This window comes from Oncorhynchus mykiss, chromosome 21 (assembly GCF_057628025.1).
Source record: "Oncorhynchus mykiss isolate SJ-2025 chromosome 21, ASM5762802v1, whole genome shotgun sequence".
NCBI classification, from domain to species: domain Eukaryota; kingdom Metazoa; phylum Chordata; class Actinopteri; order Salmoniformes; family Salmonidae; genus Oncorhynchus; species Oncorhynchus mykiss.
Window position 1 is genome coordinate 10,286,912 of NC_143042.1, and position 20,119 is coordinate 10,307,030.

At 40.1% G+C, this 20,119-nt stretch overlaps 1 gene segment (V, D, J or C); it reads right to left on the bottom strand.

Moving 5' to 3' along the window:
* Positions 1 to 17,038: 17,038 nt before the first annotated feature.
* LOC118942902 (Ig kappa-b4 chain C region-like) lies at positions 17,039 to 19,410 on the bottom strand. The segment is given in 2 exon segments: positions 17,039 to 17,547; positions 18,401 to 19,410. Coding segments are annotated over 2 exon segments (396 nt in total).
* Positions 19,411 to 20,119: the final 709 nt, after the last annotated feature.

The following is a 20,119-nucleotide window of genomic DNA, read 5'->3' on the forward strand; positions in this document are numbered from 1 at the left end:
GTATCATTTCTATAATAGTCACCACAATGTGACTGAAATTGGTTGACGATTTAATCATCCATTCATTTCATTGAGTCATCTCCACCCCTTCTCTCCACATCTGGCCCAGTCCAGGGTATTTCAGGCAGTGAAACTGTTCAACTGCTAGACTGGTCACTGTGGGAGTAAAACTGAGATTTACATAGACATGGCTGGGTGGTTCTGCTTGTCCCCGAATAGAGCAGCACTGTCACCAGATGTTCACTCTGTCCTCAGGGGTTTGCTAAGTACGGGTGTGATCACATTGGTGAGTGTCCAAGATATTGAGGAAATGTTCAATAGCATTCTTAATTTGAGCCAATTTGCTACAGCAGGAAAATAATCCAACAGTAACAGGAAATGTGAATTATAATGTGGATTATAATTAATGTACATTTTTGTTGGTAGTGATGTGTTTATCATCAGGGAAAATCAAGTCTGAAATTTCAAGGTGGAAATTACAAACTTCAGAAGCCATGTTAAACCTCAAATACACTAAATGTTTTACATTTCCTGCATTGCAGGATAGTTCTCCTGCAATAGGGTGATCAAATTAAGGTCCTACATTTGTAGATTACAGCCTTTATAAATCAAGCAGGTTAAAAACTTTTCCAAGAAAGATGAATCAGGAGTACCATCTACTACATGTGGCTAGACCTCCCATGTTAATCTGTTAACATTGTAGTATCTAGACCTCTCCTGTTAATCTGTTAACATTGTAGTATCTTGTGTTAGTATGAACTAGTGGTTGATGACGATTTGGTTTCAAGTGAGAACATACATAACTAAGCAATGACATTATTTAGGTCTGAAGGTTCTCAATCTGTCAACAAGGTTTTATGAATACAGTGCCTTGCGAAAGTATTCGGCCCCCTTGAACTTTGCGACCTTTTGCCACATTTCAGGCTTCAAACATAAAGATATAAAACTGTATTTTTTTGTGAAGAATCAACAACAAGTGGGACACAATCATGAAGTGGAACGACATTTATTTGATATTTCAAACTTTTCTAACAAATCAAAAACTGAAAAATGGGCCTGCTTTTCTTCAGCAGGGACAGGGAAGATGGTTAAAATTGATGGGAAGATGGATGGAGCCAAATACAGGACCATTCTGGAAGAAAACCTGATGGAGTCTGCAAAAGACCTGAGACTGGGACGGAGATTTGTCTTCCAACAAGACAATGATCCAAAACATAAAGCAAAATCTACAATGGAATGGTTCAAAAATAAACATATCCAGGTGTTAGAATGGCCAAGTCAAAGTCCAGACCTGAATCCAATCGAGAATCTGTGGAAAGAACTGAAAACTGCTGTTCACAAATGCTCTCCATCCAACCTCACTGAGCTCGAGCTGTTTTGCAAGGAGGAATGGGAAAAAATGTCAGTCTCTCGATGTGCAAAACTGATAGCGACATACCCCAAGCGACTTACAGCTGTAATCGCAGCAAAAGGTGGCGCTACAAAGTATTAACTTAAGGGGGCTGAATAATTTTGCACGCCCAATTTTTCAGTTTTTGATTTGTTAAAAAAGTTTGAAATATCCAATAAATGTCGTTCCACTTCATGATTGTGTCCCACTTGTTGTTGATTCTTCACAAAAAAATACAGTTTTATATCTTTATGTTTGAAGCCTGAAATGTGGCAAAAGGTCACAAAGTTCAAGGGGGGCAAATACTTTCGCAAGGCACTGTATATTTCTATATCATTCAACAACATTTAAGATTAAAGTCTACTTTGGTTTATTGAAAGAGACAACAAAAATATTTGTTCTTAAGGTAAATCTTTATTTTAATTTATTCATCAAAGCATCAAAGCAAACATTCCTACAGTATCTAATAGTAATAAAACAGAACACATCAAATCTAACACTGATACAACCTCAGTCTACAGAGAGGATTGACACATGAACTCAAGCAAAGCCCCCTGTCTGTTTACATGTCAGTGATCAATAAGACAGAGAACATCTGATCTCAGAACAGAGTCAAAGCAGAGGAACCAGCAGCCTCTCTCTGCAGGGGTGTGTGACTGAGGGTTCCTACCCAGAACAGTCAGTCAGCCTTCCTCATGGTCTTGGTGACTGGAGTCTGCGATTTATGGGACTGGCCTCCTGCTTCTTGCTGGTCCCATCCACTTTCCAGCTCATGATCCTGTCTGAGGGGAAGCCCTTGTTGCATTCGGAAAGTATTCAGACCCATTGACTATTTCCACATTTTGTTACATTACAGCCTTAAAAAATCTATACCCAACACCCCATAATGACAAAGCAAAACATTTTTTTAGAAATGTTGGCATATTTATATATATATATATATATATATATATATATATATATATATATATATATATAATATTAAAAAACAATGAAATTCCTTATTTACGTAAGTAGTCAGACCCTTTTCTTTGTGACTCGAAATTGAGCTCCGGTGCATTCTGTTTCCATTGATCATCCGTGAGATGTTTCTGCAACTTGATTGGAGTCTACCTGTCATAAATTCAATTGATTGGACATGATTTGGAAAGGCACATACCTGTCTATATAAGGTCCCACAGTTGACCGTGCATTTCTGAGTAAAAACCAAGCCACGAGGTCGAAGGAATTGTCCGTAGAGCTCTGACACAGGATTGTGTTGAGGCACAGATCTGGAGAAGGGTACCAAAACATTTCTGCAGCATTGAATGTCCCCAAGAAGACAGTGGCCTCCATCATTCATAAATAGAAGAAGTTTGGAACCACTAAGACTCTTCCTAGAGCTGGCGACCCGGCCAAACTGAGCATCGGGGGAAAAAGGCCTTGGTCAGGGAGGTGACCAAGAACCCCATGGTCACTCTGACAGAGCTCCGGAGTTCTCTGCCGTGATGGGGGAACCTTTCAGAAGGACATCCATCTCTGCAGCACTCCACCAATCACGCCTTTATGGTAGAGTAGCCAGACGGAATCCACTCCTCAGTAAAAGGTACATGAAAGCCCGCTTGGAGTTTGCCCAAATGCACTTAAAGACTCTCAGACCATGAGAAACAAGATTCTCTGGTCTGATGAAACCAAGATTGAACTCTTTGGCCTGAATGCCAAACGTCACGTCTGGAGAAGCATGGTGGTGGCAGCATCATGCTGAGGGGATGTTTTTCAGCGGCAGGGATTGGGAGACTAGTCAGGATCGAGGGAAAGATGAACAGAGCAAAGTACAGAGACCATTGATGAAATCCTGCTCCAGATTTTTATTTATTTTATTTATTTTACCTTTATTTAACCAGGTAGGCAAGTTGAGAACAAGTTCTCATTTACAATTGCGACCTGGCCAAGATAAAGCAAAGCAGTTCGACAGATACAACAACACAGAGTTACACATGGAGTAAAACAAACATACAGTCAATAATAAAGTATAAACAAGTCTATATACAATGTGAGCAAATGAGGTGAGAAGGGAGGTAAAGGCAAAAAAAGGCCTTGGTGGCAAGGTAAATACAATATAGCAAGTAAAACACTGGAATGGTAGTTTTGCAATGGAAGAATGTGCAAAGTAGAAATAAAAATAATGGGGTGCAAAGGAGCTAAATAAATAAATAAATTAAATACAGTTGGGAAAGAGGTAGTTGATAGGGCTAAATTATATGTGGGCTATGTACAGGTGCAGTAATCTGTGAGCTGCTCTGACAGTTGGTGCTTAAAGCTAGTGAGGGAGATAAGAGTTTCCAGTTTCAGAGATTTTTGTAGTTCGTTCCAGTCATTGGCAGCAGAGAACTGGAAAGAGAGGCGGCCAAAGAAAGAATTGGTTTTGGGGGTGACTAGAGAGATATACCTGCTGGAGCGTGTGCTACAGGTGGGAGATGCTATGGTGACCAGCGAGCTGAGATAAGGGGGGACTTTACCTAGCAGGGTCTTGTAGATGACATGGAGCCAGTGGGTTTGGCGACGAGTATGAAGCGAGGGCCAGCCAACGAGAGCGTACAGATCGCAATGGTGGGTAGTGTATGGGGCTTTGGTGACAAAACGGATTGCACTGTGATAGACTGCATCCAGTTTGTTGAGTAGGGTATTGGAGGCTATTTTGTAAATTACATCGCCAAAGTCGAGGATTGGTAGGATGGTCAGTTTTACAAGGGTATGTTTGGCAGCATGAGTGAAGGATGCTTTGTTGCGAAATAGGAAGCCAATTCTAGATTTAACTTTGGATTGGAGATGTTTGATATGGGTCTGGAAGGAGAGTTTACAGTCTAACCAGACACCTAAGTATTTGTAGTTGTCCACGTATTCTAAGTCAGAGCCGTCCAGAGTAGTGATGTTGGACAGGCGGGTAGGTGCAGGTAGTGATCGGTTGAAGAGCATGCATTTAGTTTTACTTGTATTTAAGAGCAGTTGGAGGCCACGGAAGGAGAGTTGTATGGCATTGAAGCTTGCCTGGAGGGTTGTTAACACAGTGTCCAAAGAAGGGCCGGAAGTATACAGAATGGTGTCGTCTGCGTAGAGGTGGATCAGAGACTCACCAGCAGCAAGAGCGACCTCATTGATGTATACAGAGAAGAGAGTCGGTCCAAGAATTGAACCCTGTGGCACCCCCATAGAGACTGCCAGAGGTCCGGACAACAGACCCTCAGATTTGACACACTGAACTCTATCAGAGAAGTAGTTGGTGAACCAGGCGAGGCAATCATTTGAGAAACCAAGGCTGTTGAGTCTGCCGATGAGGATGTGGTGATTGACAGAGTCGAAAGCCTTGGCCAGATCAATGAATACGGCTGCACAGTAATGTTTCTTATCGATGGCGGTTAAGATATCGTTTAGGACCTTGAGCGTGGCTGAGGTGCACCCATGACCAGCTCTGAAACCAGATTGCATAGCAGAGAAGGTATGGTGAGATTCAAAATGGTCGGTAATCTGTTTGTTGACTTGGCTTTCGAAGACCTTAGAAAGGCATGGTAGGATGGATATAGGTCTGTAGCAGTTTGGGTCAAGAGTGTCCCCCCCTTTGAAGAGGGGGATGACCGCAGCTGCTTTCCAATCTTTGGGAATCTCAGACGACACGAAAGAGAGGTTGAACAGGCTAGTAATAGGGGTGGCAACAATTTCGGCAGATAATTTTAGAAAGAAAGGGTCCAGATTGTCTAGCCCGGCTGATTTGTAGGGGTCCAGATTTTGCAGCTCTTTCAGAACATCAGCTGAATGGATTTGGGAGAAGGAGAAATGGGGAAGGCTTGGGCGAGTTGCTGTTGGGGGTGCAGTGCTGTTGACAGGGGTAGGAGTAGCCAGGTGGAAAGCATGGCCAGCAGTAGAAAAATGCTTATTGAAATTTTCAATTATGGTGGATTTATCAGTGGTGACAGTGTTTCCTATCTTCAGTGCAGTGGGCAGCTGGGAGGAGGTGTTCTTATTCTCCATGGACTTTACAGTGTCCCAGAACTTTTTTGAGTTAGTGTTGCAAGAAGCAAATTTCTGCTTGAAAAAGCTAGCCTTGGCTTTTCTAACTGCCTGTGTATAATGGTTTCTAGCTTCCCTGAACAGCTGCATATCACGGGGGCTGTTCGATGCTAATGCAGAACGCCATAGGACGTTTTTGTGTTGATTAAGGGCAGTCAGGTCTGGGGAGAACCAAGGGCTATATCTGTTCCTGGTTCTAAATTTCTTGAATGGGGCATGTTTATTTAAGATGGTTAGGAAGGCATTTAAAAAAAAAAATATCCAGGCATCCTCTACTGACGGGATGAGGTCAATATCCTTCCAGGATACCCCGGCCAGGTCGATTAGAAAGGCCTGCTCGCTGAAGTGTTTCAGGGAGCGTTTTACAGTGATGAGAGGAGGTCGTTTGACCGCTGACCCATTACGGATGCAGGCAATGAGGCAGTGATCGCTGAGATCTTGGTTGAAGACAGCAGAGGTGTATTTAGAGGGGAAGTTGGTTAGGATGATATCTATGAGGGTGCCCGTGTTTAAGGCTTTGGGGAGGTACCTGGTAGGTTCATTGATAATTTGTGTGAGATTGAGGGCATCAAGTTTAGATTGTAGGATGGCTGGGGTGTTAAGCATGTTCCAGTTTAGGTCGCCTAGCAGCACGAGCTCTGAAGATAGATGGGGGGCAATCAGTTCACATATGGTGTCCAGAGCACAGCTGGGGGCAGAGGGTGGTCTATAGCAGGCGGCAACGGTGAGAGACTTGTTTTTAGAAAGGTGGATTTTTAAAAGTAGAAGTTCAAATTGTTTGGGTACAGACCTGGATAGTAGGACAGAACTCTGCAGGCTATCTTTGCAGTAAATTGCAACACCGCCCCCTTTGGCAGTTCTATCTTGTCTGAAAATGTTGTAGTTTGGAATTAAAATGTCTGAATTTTTGGTGGTCTTCCTAAGCCAGGATTCAGACACAGCTAGAACATCCGGGTTGGCAGAGTGTGCTAGATTGCTCAGGACCTCAGACTGGGGCCAAGTTTCCACTTCCTACAGGACAACGACCCTAAACACACAGACAAGACAACACAGGAGTGGCTTCGGGACAAGTCTCTGAATGTCCTTGAGTGGCCAGTCAGACCCCGGACTTGATTCAAATTGAACATCTCTGGAGAGACCTGAAAATAGTTGTGCAGCGATGCTCCCCATCCAACCTGACAGAGTTTTAGAGGATCTGCAGAGAAGAATGGGAGAAACTCCCCAAATACAGGTGTGCTAAGCTTGTAGCGTCATACCGAAGAAGGCTTGATGCTGTAATCGCTGCCGAAGGTGCTTCAACAAAGTACTCAGTAAAGGGTCTGAATACGTTTTTTGTATTTGGATTTTGCATTTGCAAAAATTGCAAAAACTGTTTTTGCTTTGTCATTATGGGATATTGTGTGTAGATTAATGGGAAAATCAATTAAGTACATTTTTAGAATAAGGCTGTAACGTAGCAAACTGTGGAAAAAGTCAAGGGGTCTGAATACTTTTCGAATACACTGTAAGTAAAAACACTTTAAAGTACTACTTAAATCATTTTGGGGGTTACCTGTACTTTCTATGACAAATTTAAGGACACATATAAGCACCCACCTAATTTACTATTATTATAAAAGCAAGCTCATGCAGGACAAAATATATTCTAATGATGGGAACCTACTTGGAAACTGAAATAGATTTGAAACATTAATTTGCATAGTGCATCTGTCCTGCTGCTCTAAGAGCATTTATATCCCTGTGAGTTTAACACTTCATGACTGAGACCTGTTCTTCATGACAACAGAACCCACAACAACCATGACTTTTATCACCATCTTCATCTGGACACTTGCTTTCTGCTTTCAAGGTAAAAATAAGAAATCAAATTTTCTGAATTTATTGTTGAAAATTAATTAAATCAACTCCATTGAATTGTATATCAATGTTAATATTTCTATTCAGAACTGCTCATTACTATATGTAATATTTAATTAATATAAATGTTTTTACTATATTTTTCAGAATCCAGAGGACAGTACGTTGTGACACAGACTCCGGTAGTGAAAGCTGTTCTCCCAGAACTGTAAAACCAGCAGTAATGTTTACAACAATAACTATCTAGCCTGGTACCAACAGAAACCTGGAGGAGCTCCTAAACTCCTTATCTACTCTGCTACAACACTTCAGTCTGGGACTCCATCTAGATTCAGTGGCAGTGGATCTGGGAGTGACTTCACTCTGACCATCAGTGGAGTCCAGGCTGAAGATGCAGGAGATTACTACTGTCAGAGTTTACACTGGCCTGGTAGCACTCAGTGGTTCACACAGTGATACAGAGCCATACAAAAACCTCTGTCAGACTGCACAGTGACAGTACTGATACAGCTGGGACCTACTGCAGGTGCTGAGGGGGAAGAGACAGTGACATGGAACACTGATCAGGTCAACTTTGAAAATGGTTAGAACGCATGATACAAATCAGACGTTCTCCAACGTCCTCAATATCGTCCTCATCATCATCATCATTAATATCATCATCATGGTTGTATCTTGTTATATTGGTAATGGACTGAAAGTGTGTATGAAAGTTATTAGACGTTTTGAAACACATTACCAGTCCATATGCAGAGTAAGATCTACAGAAGTAAAAGAAAGGTGATGTTAAATCATCATCAGCCCCTCAAACCAAATCCCTACATGCACTTCACAAGCAGCTATTGATGTGATCAACTAGCATGTATTAACCCTTTTCATGAGCTGTTAGATCTGTGAATGAGACAGGATGCTGGGCTCAAACATGAGACACATTTACATAGAGACATACACTACACACTATCATCGTGAAGTATAATTATTTTTTATCTGTCATTAATTACTTGGTGCCTTATCTGTTATGTGTCCCTCCCTGAATCCGCCATAGAGGATAAAATCAGTCACCTCCCTCACATCAGTCCAAGTCCAGGGTATATCAGGGAGTGAAACTGGTCAACTGGTAGACTGGAAGCTGTAGGAGTGAAACTGAGATTTACATAGACAGGGCTGGGTGGTTCTGCTTGTCCCAGAATAGACCAGCACTGTCACCAGATGTTCAGCCAGGGGGAAGAGACAGTGACATGGACCACTGACTGAACTAAACAGTGGCGTTCGGTGCCATTTAAGATGAGGGAGGATGATTATGTTTTATTATGAGCATGGCCTTATTTCTATTACAGCATATTGGATGACTGTCATTGATATTCCATTCACCCAGTTTAACATAGATTGGTTTAGGCTACTAAATATTACTTGCATTTTCCCTATACCCATCATGAGGTTCCCAACCACCTAGCCTATGAATTCAATATAGGTGCACACAGCTCGAGAGAAAGATTTGAGGTGACAGTGACACATGGACAGACAGTGACACATTCAATACCGCCTTGCACACTCTTGCCTAGATCTTGCTGACCTAGCGTGTAATCATTCGTCCAACAGTTGCAAACTGTAAGGACTGACGCCGGACAGGAGAAGCAGGTACGGAGAGTCAGACATTTATTAGGTAACAAATCAAATCAAATGTATTTATAAAGCCCTTCTTACATCAGCTGATATATCAAAGTGCTGTACAGAAACCCAGCCTAAAACCCCAAACAGCAAGCAATGCATGTGTAGAAGCACGGTGGCTAGGACAAACTCCTTAGAAAGGCCAGAACCTAGGAAGAAACCTAAAGAGGAACCAGGCTATGAGGGGTGGCCAGACCTCTTCTGGCTGTGCCGGGTGGAGATTATAACAGAACATGGCCAAGATGTTCAAATGTTCATAGATGACCACACCCACAGGGACTGATAGAACTGAACTACTAGTGTAATGCAGAAGGGAATCATAGTACTGAATTACTAGTATAATGCAGTAGGGACTCATAGTACTGCATTACTAGTATAATACAATAGGTGAGGTATCCTGAGAATAGAGGATGTGTGCCAGCACAGAGGGATAAGGAAACATGTGAGTTATGCTTTAGTAAGGTTGTCTTCTTAGCGTTCATAGCAATGGTTGTCAACTATACCGCAGAAATGGAACGTAAACCACAGAGAAAAGATTTTGTGGTGGCAGCTGCAGAGAAGTACTTGGGTATACGAGAGTAAACTTCAGAAGAGTTACTATTATATTTGTTGTCCCTAATTTTGTGATATCCAATTGGTAGTTACAGTCTTGTCCGATCGCTGCAACTCCCCTATGGACTCGGGAGAGTCAAAGGTTGAGAGCCATGCGTCCTCCAAAACACAACCCTGCGAAGCCACACCACTTCTTGACACACTGTTCGCTTAACCCTGAAGCTAGCCACACCAATGTGTCATCACGTTCTGTTCGGCTCTTCCCGAGCAGTGTCACACTCATCTGGTTTCTTCTCTCCAGACACAGCAGTGATGTAGCCACAGTCTGGGGCACCTATCCTCTCCCGTTGCTGGCTTGAATGTCCTGAACATTGTCTGAGCTGCCTTTGTGCAGGGCAGCTCATTAACCCCAATACTCCTCAGGTGTGGGGTTGTGGTTCAGGTCCCTAACTAACACACTACTTCCCTCATTCACTCAACGAGAAGAGCACTCAAAAGTCGTTAACCAATTCAAAGGAAGTCAATCAAATAAGTAAATAAGAAAGAAAGCAAAACACAGCACACGATAGGACTAAATAAATATTAAAGGACTTCTAAATAAATACATTCTAAATAAATACATTCTATATAAATACATTCTAAATTACTACATTCTATATAAATACATTCTATATAAATACATTCTATATAAATACATTCTATATAAATACATTCTATATAAATACATTCTATATAAATACATTCTAAATAAATACATTCTATATAAATACATTCTATATAAATACATTCTATATAAATACATTCTATATAAATACATTCTAAATAAATACATTCTATATAAATACATTCTAAATAAATACATTCTAAATAAATACATTCTATATAAATACATTCTATATAAATACATTCTAAATAAATACATTCTAAATAAATACATTCTAAATAAATACATTCTATATAAATACATTATAAATAAATACATTATAAATAAATACATTCTATATAAACATTCTATATAAATACATTATAAATAAATACATTCTATATAAATACATTATAAATAAATACATTCTATATAAATACATTATAAATAAATACATTCTATATAAATACATTCTAAATAAATACATTCTATATAAACATTCTATATAAATACATTATAAATAAATACATTCTATATAAATACATTATAAATAAATACATTCTATATAAATACATTATAAATAAATACATTCTATATAAACATTCTATATAAATACATTATAAATAAATACATTCTATATAAATACATTATAAATAAATACATTCTATATAAATACATTATAAATAAATACATTCTATATAAATACATTCTAAATAAATACATTCTATATAAATACATTCTAAATAAATACATTCTATATAAATACATTCTAAATCAAGGAAATCCCGGCTGGCCAAACCCTCCCCTAACCCGGACGACAGTGGTCCAATTGTGCGCCGCCTCATGGGTCTCACAGTCACGGCCAGCTGTGACACAGCCTGGGATCAAACCCAGGTCTGAAGTGACACCTCAAGCACTGTGATGCAGTGCCGTAGACAGCTGCGATGCAGTGCCTCAGAAACCTGCGATGCAGTGTCTTAGACTGCTGTGCCACTCAGGATGCCCACTTCAGAAGAGTTACAGGGTGTGTTGAGGGGTGGTGTCCCGTCATGCCAGGCCATTGGCATGGTGCAGGAGCAGGAGCAGATAGGGTCAAAGTAGTGGAAAATGGTAGTGGGTTTTAATATGTAGGTGGTAGCTGAAGGGAAGTACCTGAGTGTACGAGATATTACTGCAGAAGAGTTCATGGGACAGTGTTTTTATGAAATAGTGGTATGTAGGTGTAGGGTTAGTTGGTGTGTAAGTTTTTCCTTTTAGGGATAGGAATAATAAAGGTAATCTAATGAAGATGGCCTCACAATTTAGTACAGTAGGTGGCAGTTTATACACCCTTAAATTGAATGCAATCCTCCAACCCAATCCAGAAAGAAGAAGAGCTCTTCAAATACAGCAGCACATGCTTCAGTGCTCTAATAGTATTTATATTCCTGTGAGTTTAACACTTCATGACTGAGATCTGTTCTTCATGACAACAGAACCCACAACAACCATGACTTTTATCACCATCTTCATCTGGACACTTGCCTTCTGCTTTCAAAGTTAACATTATCAGAATGTATTGTTGAAAAATATTTGAATCTACATGAAGGTATAACATACAGTATATTCATGTTAATATTTGTTTTCATAACTATTGATTAGTATATGTAATATTTATTGGATAGAAATGTTTTTATTCTATTCAGAATCCAGAGGACAGATCACTGTGACTCAGACTCCTTCAGTGGAAACTGTTCTCCCAGGACAGATGGTCTCCTTATTTATCGAGGAAGTACTCTTATTTCTGGGACTCCATCTAGATTCAGTGGCAGTGGATCCAGGCTGAAGATGCAGGAGATTACTACTGTCAGTTACCACTGTGGGAATGTGTTCACACAGTGATATAGAGCCGTACAAAAACTCTCTCAGATTTCACAGTAACTGCACTAGTTGAGTGTGACTGGAGGTGCTGAGGGGGAAGAGACAGTGACATGGAACTCTGACTGAACTGAAATACACTGAGATAAATATATCAGTGATGCTGACAGTAATGTCAACTCATCCACCTTCATGTTAAATCATTCCTTAAGTGATAACACCCATATGTCCAGATTGCATTAGTATTCCTCCTATGTTGCTGTAGTTCATATGTAAACATTGCCTTTACATGTCACATAATACGTTGAATGGACTCTGTGCAACAACAAGTGTCTCACATCATTTCAGAACAAAAGCCCCAGTCTCTGTAAGATCCCTCTGTCAGGAAGTGAATTTCAAGCAAAGATTCAACCATGTTTATTGAGATGGTATAACAAAGTTATAAGCCCCTAAAACAACGTGAGGTTCAGTCAAGAGCAAGACCACTCTCCTGCTAGAACCTTCCAGCACCTTGCCAGACTCTAATTTAGCCCAGTTAAACCTAGTTTACCAATCAGGGTCATGATTGCCTGGACAATCAGCCCCAACCTTTAAAATGCTGCTGCTCACACAAACCTCTTCAACAGGTCTCTTACACAGAGGAGGTGGAAATAGTTGTAGGAGTTGAGCTGGGGAACCTATGGCAGTGGATGCCCCAGAGCCTGAGAATGTCCTTGAAGGATCCTGATACACTGATCCTGAGAAGGTGGATTTTGAGGCATTTATTGTGCAGGTGATAAATTGTACTGCCCAAACGAACAAGAAATCCAAGAAACTGGACATAATTGTATCTGCAGCTGAAAGGTTTTTGGGTCTTCAGGAATTAACAGCCGAAGCATTGCAGGGAATACTGTCTGAAGATGTTTCTCCCTGCCAACCCCCTGAGACTGTGTCGGGACCTGATTAGACAGGTGACTTTGACCTATGGAGTACATAAATATTTGTTGATTTTATTTTAGGAACATTTTTCTCCCCTTTCCCTTTTTTCGACATAAATTGAGTGCAGTAATACACCTTTTTTGGGGGGGGTTGTAGTCTAAAAAAAAAAACTAAATAATAATAAAAATAACTACAATTTCCTAGTAGCACCAAAGAAAGTAAGTTTGCATAGAGAGGACACTTTGCATTGGCAGCACATGCTTCAGTGGTCTGGGAGTGTTTATAGCCCTGTGAGTTTAAGAGACACTTCATGACTGAGATCTGTCCTTCATGACAACAGAACCCACAACAACCATGACTTTTATCACCATATTCATCTGGACACTTGCTTTCTGCTTCCAAGGTTACAATTTTAATTCAATCTACAGTTTTTACATGTACGGTATATCAATGTTAATATTTATATTCAGAACTATTCATTATTATATGTAATATTTAATTCATATAAATGTTTTTACCATATTTTACAGAATCCAGAGGACAGTACGTTGTGACACAGACTCCGGTAGTGAAAGCTGTTCTCCCAGAACAGACAGTCTCTCTGAACTGTAAAACCAGCAGTAATGTGTATTCTAATAACTATCTAGCCTGGTACCAACAGAAACCTGGAGGAGCTCCTAAACTCCTTATTTACTATGCTACAACACTTCAGTCTGGGACTCCATCTAGATTCAGTGGCAGTGGATCTGGGAGTGACTTCACTCTGACCATCAGTGGAGTCCAGGCTGAAGATGCAGGAGATTACTACTGTCAGAGTTACCACTACATCAATAGTAAAGATGTGTTCACACAGTGATACAGAGACGTACAAAAACCTCCCTCAGTCAGACTGCACAGTGACTATACTGATACAGCTGGGACCTACTGCAGGTGCTGAGGAGGAAGAGACAGTGACATGGAACACTGATCAGTAGAGGAGGTCAACTTTGAGTATGTTTACAAAGCATCATTCAGGTCACAATTTTCCCATCAACCTCATCACACTTGTGAATATTTATTGTCATGGTCGTGAAGTTCACTTATAAAAGTTATATGAAGTTTTAAAACACACATTACCTGTTCATAGTCAGAGTCAGATCCACAGATGTAAAAAAATAAACAATGGTGATGTTACATCAGCATCAGCCCCATAAATCGAATCTCCATATGAACCTCACAACCAAACGTGTGATGTGATCATCGAGCAATATATGAACTATCTTGATGAGCAGGTCTGTTACATCTGTGAATGAGACATGATGCTGGGCTCAAACATGAAACATGTTTGAATAATATACATTTGATCTGTCATAATATCTGTAATTGTAACTAACCTGAATCCACCATAGAGGTTAAAACCAGTCACTCATATCTGTCCCAGTCTAACTACTAGACTGGTAGCTGTGGGGGTGAAACTGAGATTTACATGGGCTGGGTGGTTCTGCTTGTCCCAGAATAGAGCAGCACTGTTACCAGATGTTCACACTGTCCCCAGAGGGTTGGAGATAGAGAAGACTATGACTATCGTGAAGCTGTGATACTGGTTATATTATGTGGATCTTGTAAAACAAATTTAGCTTAATGTAGGTGTGATCACATTGTTGAGAGTCCAAGATATTGATCAAATGTTCAATAACATTAGTTTACTGTCTTTATGAGTCTATAAATCAAGCAGGTAAAAAACAGTCCAAGAAAAATGAATAAGGAGTTCCAACTAGTCCTCTCCTGTTAATCTGTTAACATTGTAGTATCTAGACCTCTCCTGTTAATCTGTTAACATTGTAGTATCTAGACCTCTCCTGTTAATCTGTTAACATTGTAGTATCTAGACCTCTCCTGTTAATCTGTTAACATTGTAGTATCTAGACCTCTCCTGTTAATCTGTTAACATTGTAGTATCTAGACCTCTCCAGTTAATCTGTTAACATTGTAGTATCCAGACCTCTCCTGTTAATCTGTTAACATGGTAGTATCTAGACCTCTCCTGTTAATATGTTAACATGGTAGTATCTAGACATCTCCTATTAACCTTCTAACATTGTAGTATCAAGACCTCTCCTGTTAATCTGTTAACATTGTAGTATCTAGACCTCTCCTGTTAATCTGTTAACATTGTAGTAGTTAACATTGTAGTATCAAGACCTCTCCTGTTAATCTGTTAACATTGTAGTATCAAAACCTCTCCTGTTAATCTGTTAACATGGTAGTATCTAGACCTCTCCTGTTAAATGTGCAACAAGGGGAAAAAGAACTCTGGACCATCTTTACTCCGCATACAGAGACGCATGCAAAACCCTCCCTCGCCCTCCATTTGGCAAATCTGACCATAATTCTATCCTCCTGATTCCTGCGTACGAGCTAAAATTAAAGCAGGAAGCACCAGTGACTAGAGCAATAAAAAAGTGGTCAGATGAAGCAGATTCTAAGCAACAGGACTGTTTGCTGGCACAGACTGGAACATGTTCCGGGATTCCTCCAATGGCATTGAGGAGTACACCACATCAGTCATTGGCTTCATCAATAAGTGCATTGATGACGTCGTCCCCACAGTGACCGTACGTGCATACGCCTACCAGAAGCCATGGATAGCAGGCATCACCCGCAATGAGCTAAAGGCTAGAGCTTCCGCTTTCAAGGAGCAGGACTCTAACCCGGAAGCTTATAAGAAATCCTGCTATGCCATCCGACAAACCATCAAACAGGCAAAGCGTCAATACAGGACTAAGATCGAATTGTACTACCCTGGCTCTGACGCTAGACGGATGTGGCAGGACTTGCAAACCATTACAAACTACAAACGGAAGCACAGCCGAGTGCTGCACAGTGACACGAGCCTACCAGATGAGCGAAACTACTTCTATGCTCGCTTCGAGGCAAATAACATTGAAACATGCATGAGAGCACCAACTGTCATGGAAGGCTGTGTGATCATGCTCTCTGCAGCCGATGTCAGTAAGACCTTTAAACAGGTCAACATTTTTAAGGCTGCAGGGCCAGACGGATTACCAGGACGTGTACTGCGAGCATGCACTGACCAACTGGCAAGTCTCTTCACTGACACTTTCAACCTCTCCCTGTCTGAGTCTGTAATACCAACATGTTTCAAGCAGACCACCATAGTGGCTGTGCCCAAGAACACTAAGGTAACCTGCCTACCAACCCGTAGCACTCACGTCTGTAGCCATGAAGTGCTTTGAAAGGCTGGTCATGGCTCACATCTACAACATCATCCCAGCAACCCTGAACCCACTCCAATTTGCATACCGCCCCAACAGATCCGCAGATGATACAATCGCTATTGCTCTCCACACTGCCCTTTCCCACCTGGACAAAAGGAACACCTATGTGAGAATTCTATTAATTGACTACAGCTCAGCTTTCAACACCATAGTGCCCTCAAAGCTCATCAATAAGCTAAGGACCATGGGACTAAACACCACCCTAGTCATAGACTGTTCTCTCTGCTACAGCATGGCAAGCAGTACCGGAGCGCCACGTCTAGGTCCAAGAGGCTTCTTAACAGCTTCTACCCCCAAGCCATAAGACTCCTGAACATCTAGTCAAATGGCTACCCAGACAATTTGCATTCCCCCCCTCTCCCCCTCTTCACACCACCGCTACTCTCTGTTGTCATCTATGCATAGTCACTTTAATAACTCTACCTACATGTACATACTACCTCAACTAACCGGTGCCACCGCACATTGACTCTGTATCGGTTCCCCTCTGTATATAGTCTAACTATTGTTATTTTACTGCTGCTCTTTAATTACTTGTTACTTTTATCTCTTATCCGTACTTTTAAAGCTGTGTTGTTGGTTAGGGCTCTCGTAAGTAACCATTTCTCTGTAAGGTCTGTTGTATTCGGCGCATGTGATTAGTAACATTTGTTTTGATTTGATTTGCTGGTTGAAGATGATGTGGTTTCAAGTGAGAACATAAATAACTAAGCAATGACATTCAGGCCTGATAGTTTTCAAGGAAACTGTGAATCAGGCTTGATTACTGTATGTCTATACCATTCAACAACATTTAAGACTGCAGTCTAATTATTAAAAGAGACAGAAATATGTGTTCCAAAGGGAAATCTTTATTTTCATCTATTCATCAAAGCATCAAAGCAAACATTCCTACAGTATCTAATAGTAACAAAACAGAACTCATCAAATCTAATACCGATTCAATCTCAGTCCACAGAGAGGACTGACACATGAGTCAAAGCAGAGGAACCAGCAGCCTCTCTCCACAGGGGTGTGTGACTAGGGGGCCTAACAGTCAGCCCTCCTCAAGGTCTTGGTGACTGGAGTCTGGGAATTCTGCTGAGCTTCACAGGTCACCTCTCCTGCCTTGGTCCACTCCAGGCCAGTGAGAGTCAGGGTGCTGCTCCAGCTGTACAGGCCATCCTTCTCCAGGACCCTAGAACTGGTCTCCTGCTTCTGGCTGGTCCCGTCCACTTTCCATCTTATGGTCCAGTCTGAGGGGAAGCCCTTGTTGGCCAGACACGTCAGTGTGGCTGTTGTTGTACTGGACAGCTCCTCACTAGAGGGGGGCAGGACGGTGAGGGTGGGGGCACTGTTACCTGGAACAAACAGAATACATCAACTAAGTAACTACAGCAACACTAAGAGATTATCTCCATTAAGGTCCACAACCAAATAAAGTGAATTGGAAATGCCCTCTAAATATGAATGTAGAAGTTAGATAGTTTAAAAGATGTGGAGAAAACACTAAAGTAATAGGATACAAAGCAGATTTATGAACCAAACAAGTATAAAGTGGTTAAATAACTAGAGTTACTAGTCATATGGTGTCAGTTATACATGTTATACAGATATTGTTTAGGAATGGATCTGATCAGAACAACCTACTCATATTCTTTGTCTTTGTCTTCACACTAACAGTGAAGTCTACCATCAATACAACGCAACAATGATGAATACTATATACAATACTATTCGTTTTTATACCACAATTAGGTGTAATATTATGCAATTTTACAAATCAGACATTCAAATAAACCTACAATTTATCATTTTGAGTCAATAAATATTTATTTGAAAGAAGGCTCATTCAAAATCTACATTTAACCAAAAATATTTGAGTTAAAGATAATAAAAATATAAATAAAGAATGGCACACAAACAGTAATACACAATGCAACAACTATATTCCGTATTATTAAATAGTTATCATACTGGAACTCTCCTCTGCAATCCATCAAACCACACATTTAAATAAACACCTACATTTGAACATGTTATTTAAATAACATTTCATTTGAAAGAAGGCTTAGTCAAAAGTAATACAAAAAATATATTTTTTTTAGGAAGGAAAATATGAAAAATCGCAATATTTTCATATAGACGAAGTTTCACAGAGTAAAATACCCCCAAAAAGAATCAGAAAGAAATATCAAAGAGCGTGTTACTTACTTCCAACATCTAGTCTGGTGCCGCTACCAAAAGTCAACCACAGTGATACAATCCCTATTACTGCTGGTACAACAACCTCCTGCATGTTTGGCACTCTTCATTTCTTTAGACTGTGGTTCAAATAATTAACTCTACTATAGTATGAATACATTTCAGAAATGAATTATTCTACTCAATTAGAAATAAAGTGTTTTTCATGTTGATTTCCTTAACATGGACCAAACCTGACTTTTTCTTGTACATCTCCTACTACTGTAGGTGCAGCATGTTAATTCATACAACTAATCTAAAATGTAGGCTAATCACTTCATAGTTTAAAGGCAGGTCATATTTGATTAGATGTAATAACATTCATATTAAAAGTGGCCATAGTATGTGTAGGCCTTGTGTATTTTGTTTAAATCATCTAAAAAAGTCAATTTGAAAAATCCTCAATATCAAGTCAAAATGTATAGAGAAATTGAAACACAACATCAAAAGTTGAATAAATAGTTTGGAATAAATCATTTGGACTTTACTTACTTCCAACATCAAGTCTGGTGCCGCTACCAAAAGTCCACCACAGTGATACAATCACTATTACTGCTGGTACAAAAACCTCTGTGTTGTGATGCTGCAGCTGTTACAGTGAAGATCACTCATACAGAATCATAATCAACACAGATACACTTTAACATCTTCCAGGTAGAACAAACACTTCATATTAGCTGTTTCTAGATAATACAAATATGAATTGTATCTTAAATCCAGATAGTAGTATTTTTCCTTCCTCTGTGTATCAGGTTCTCCTAGTCTGGAGGTACAGTCCAGCATTAGATCAGTGTTGCTAGTATTCCTCCATATTGTCCATATGAAAGACAACAGCAGCAGTAGTGATAGTGATCCATGTTGTATATTCCTTTATTAAACATGTTGATCTCAGATTTAACAGTGGTGGTAAAGTCACAGAGGACAGACAACACTACCAGAGGAATCCTACCAGCTTTAGTTTAGAGAAGTGTTCACTAACTGATTAGAGGAACTTACATGAGAGACTGAGCATGAGTGAACAGACAGTTCATTACATCTGATCATCATCAGAACAAAATATAATGGTGGTGTGACATAAAAGTTACCATACATTAGTTATCAGATAAAACAGTTGCTGTTTGATGTTGTAAAAGGGGCAGCAGGTAGCTAGCGGTTAGAGTGTTGGGCCAGTAACTGAAAGGTCACGATTTCAAATATCTGGGTCGACAAGGTGAAAAATATGCTGATGTGACCTTGAGCAAGGCACTTAACCCTAATTGCTCCAGGGTCGCCGTTGGCAACGGCAGACCCTGGCCTTGACCCCACTCTCCGAGGTTGTCTCAGGGGGAGTTGGGATATGCAAAAAAAAAATAATCCAATTCACACTTGGACATAAAACTGTGTGAAATAAGACAAATTTAATTACCCACCTAATTATTATAAAATAAATCTCTAAATGTATTCTGATGGGATACTACTTGAAACCTGAAATAGAATTGGAACATTAATTTGCATAATTAATTTGCTCCGCTGCTCTGAGAGCATTTATATCCCTTCTGAGTTTAACACATCATGACTGAGAGCTGTTCTTCATGACAACAGAACCCACAACAACCATGACTTTTATCACCATCTTCATCTGGACACTTGTTTTCTACATACAAGGTTACAATTTTCAGAATGTATTGTTGAAAATGAATTAAATCTACA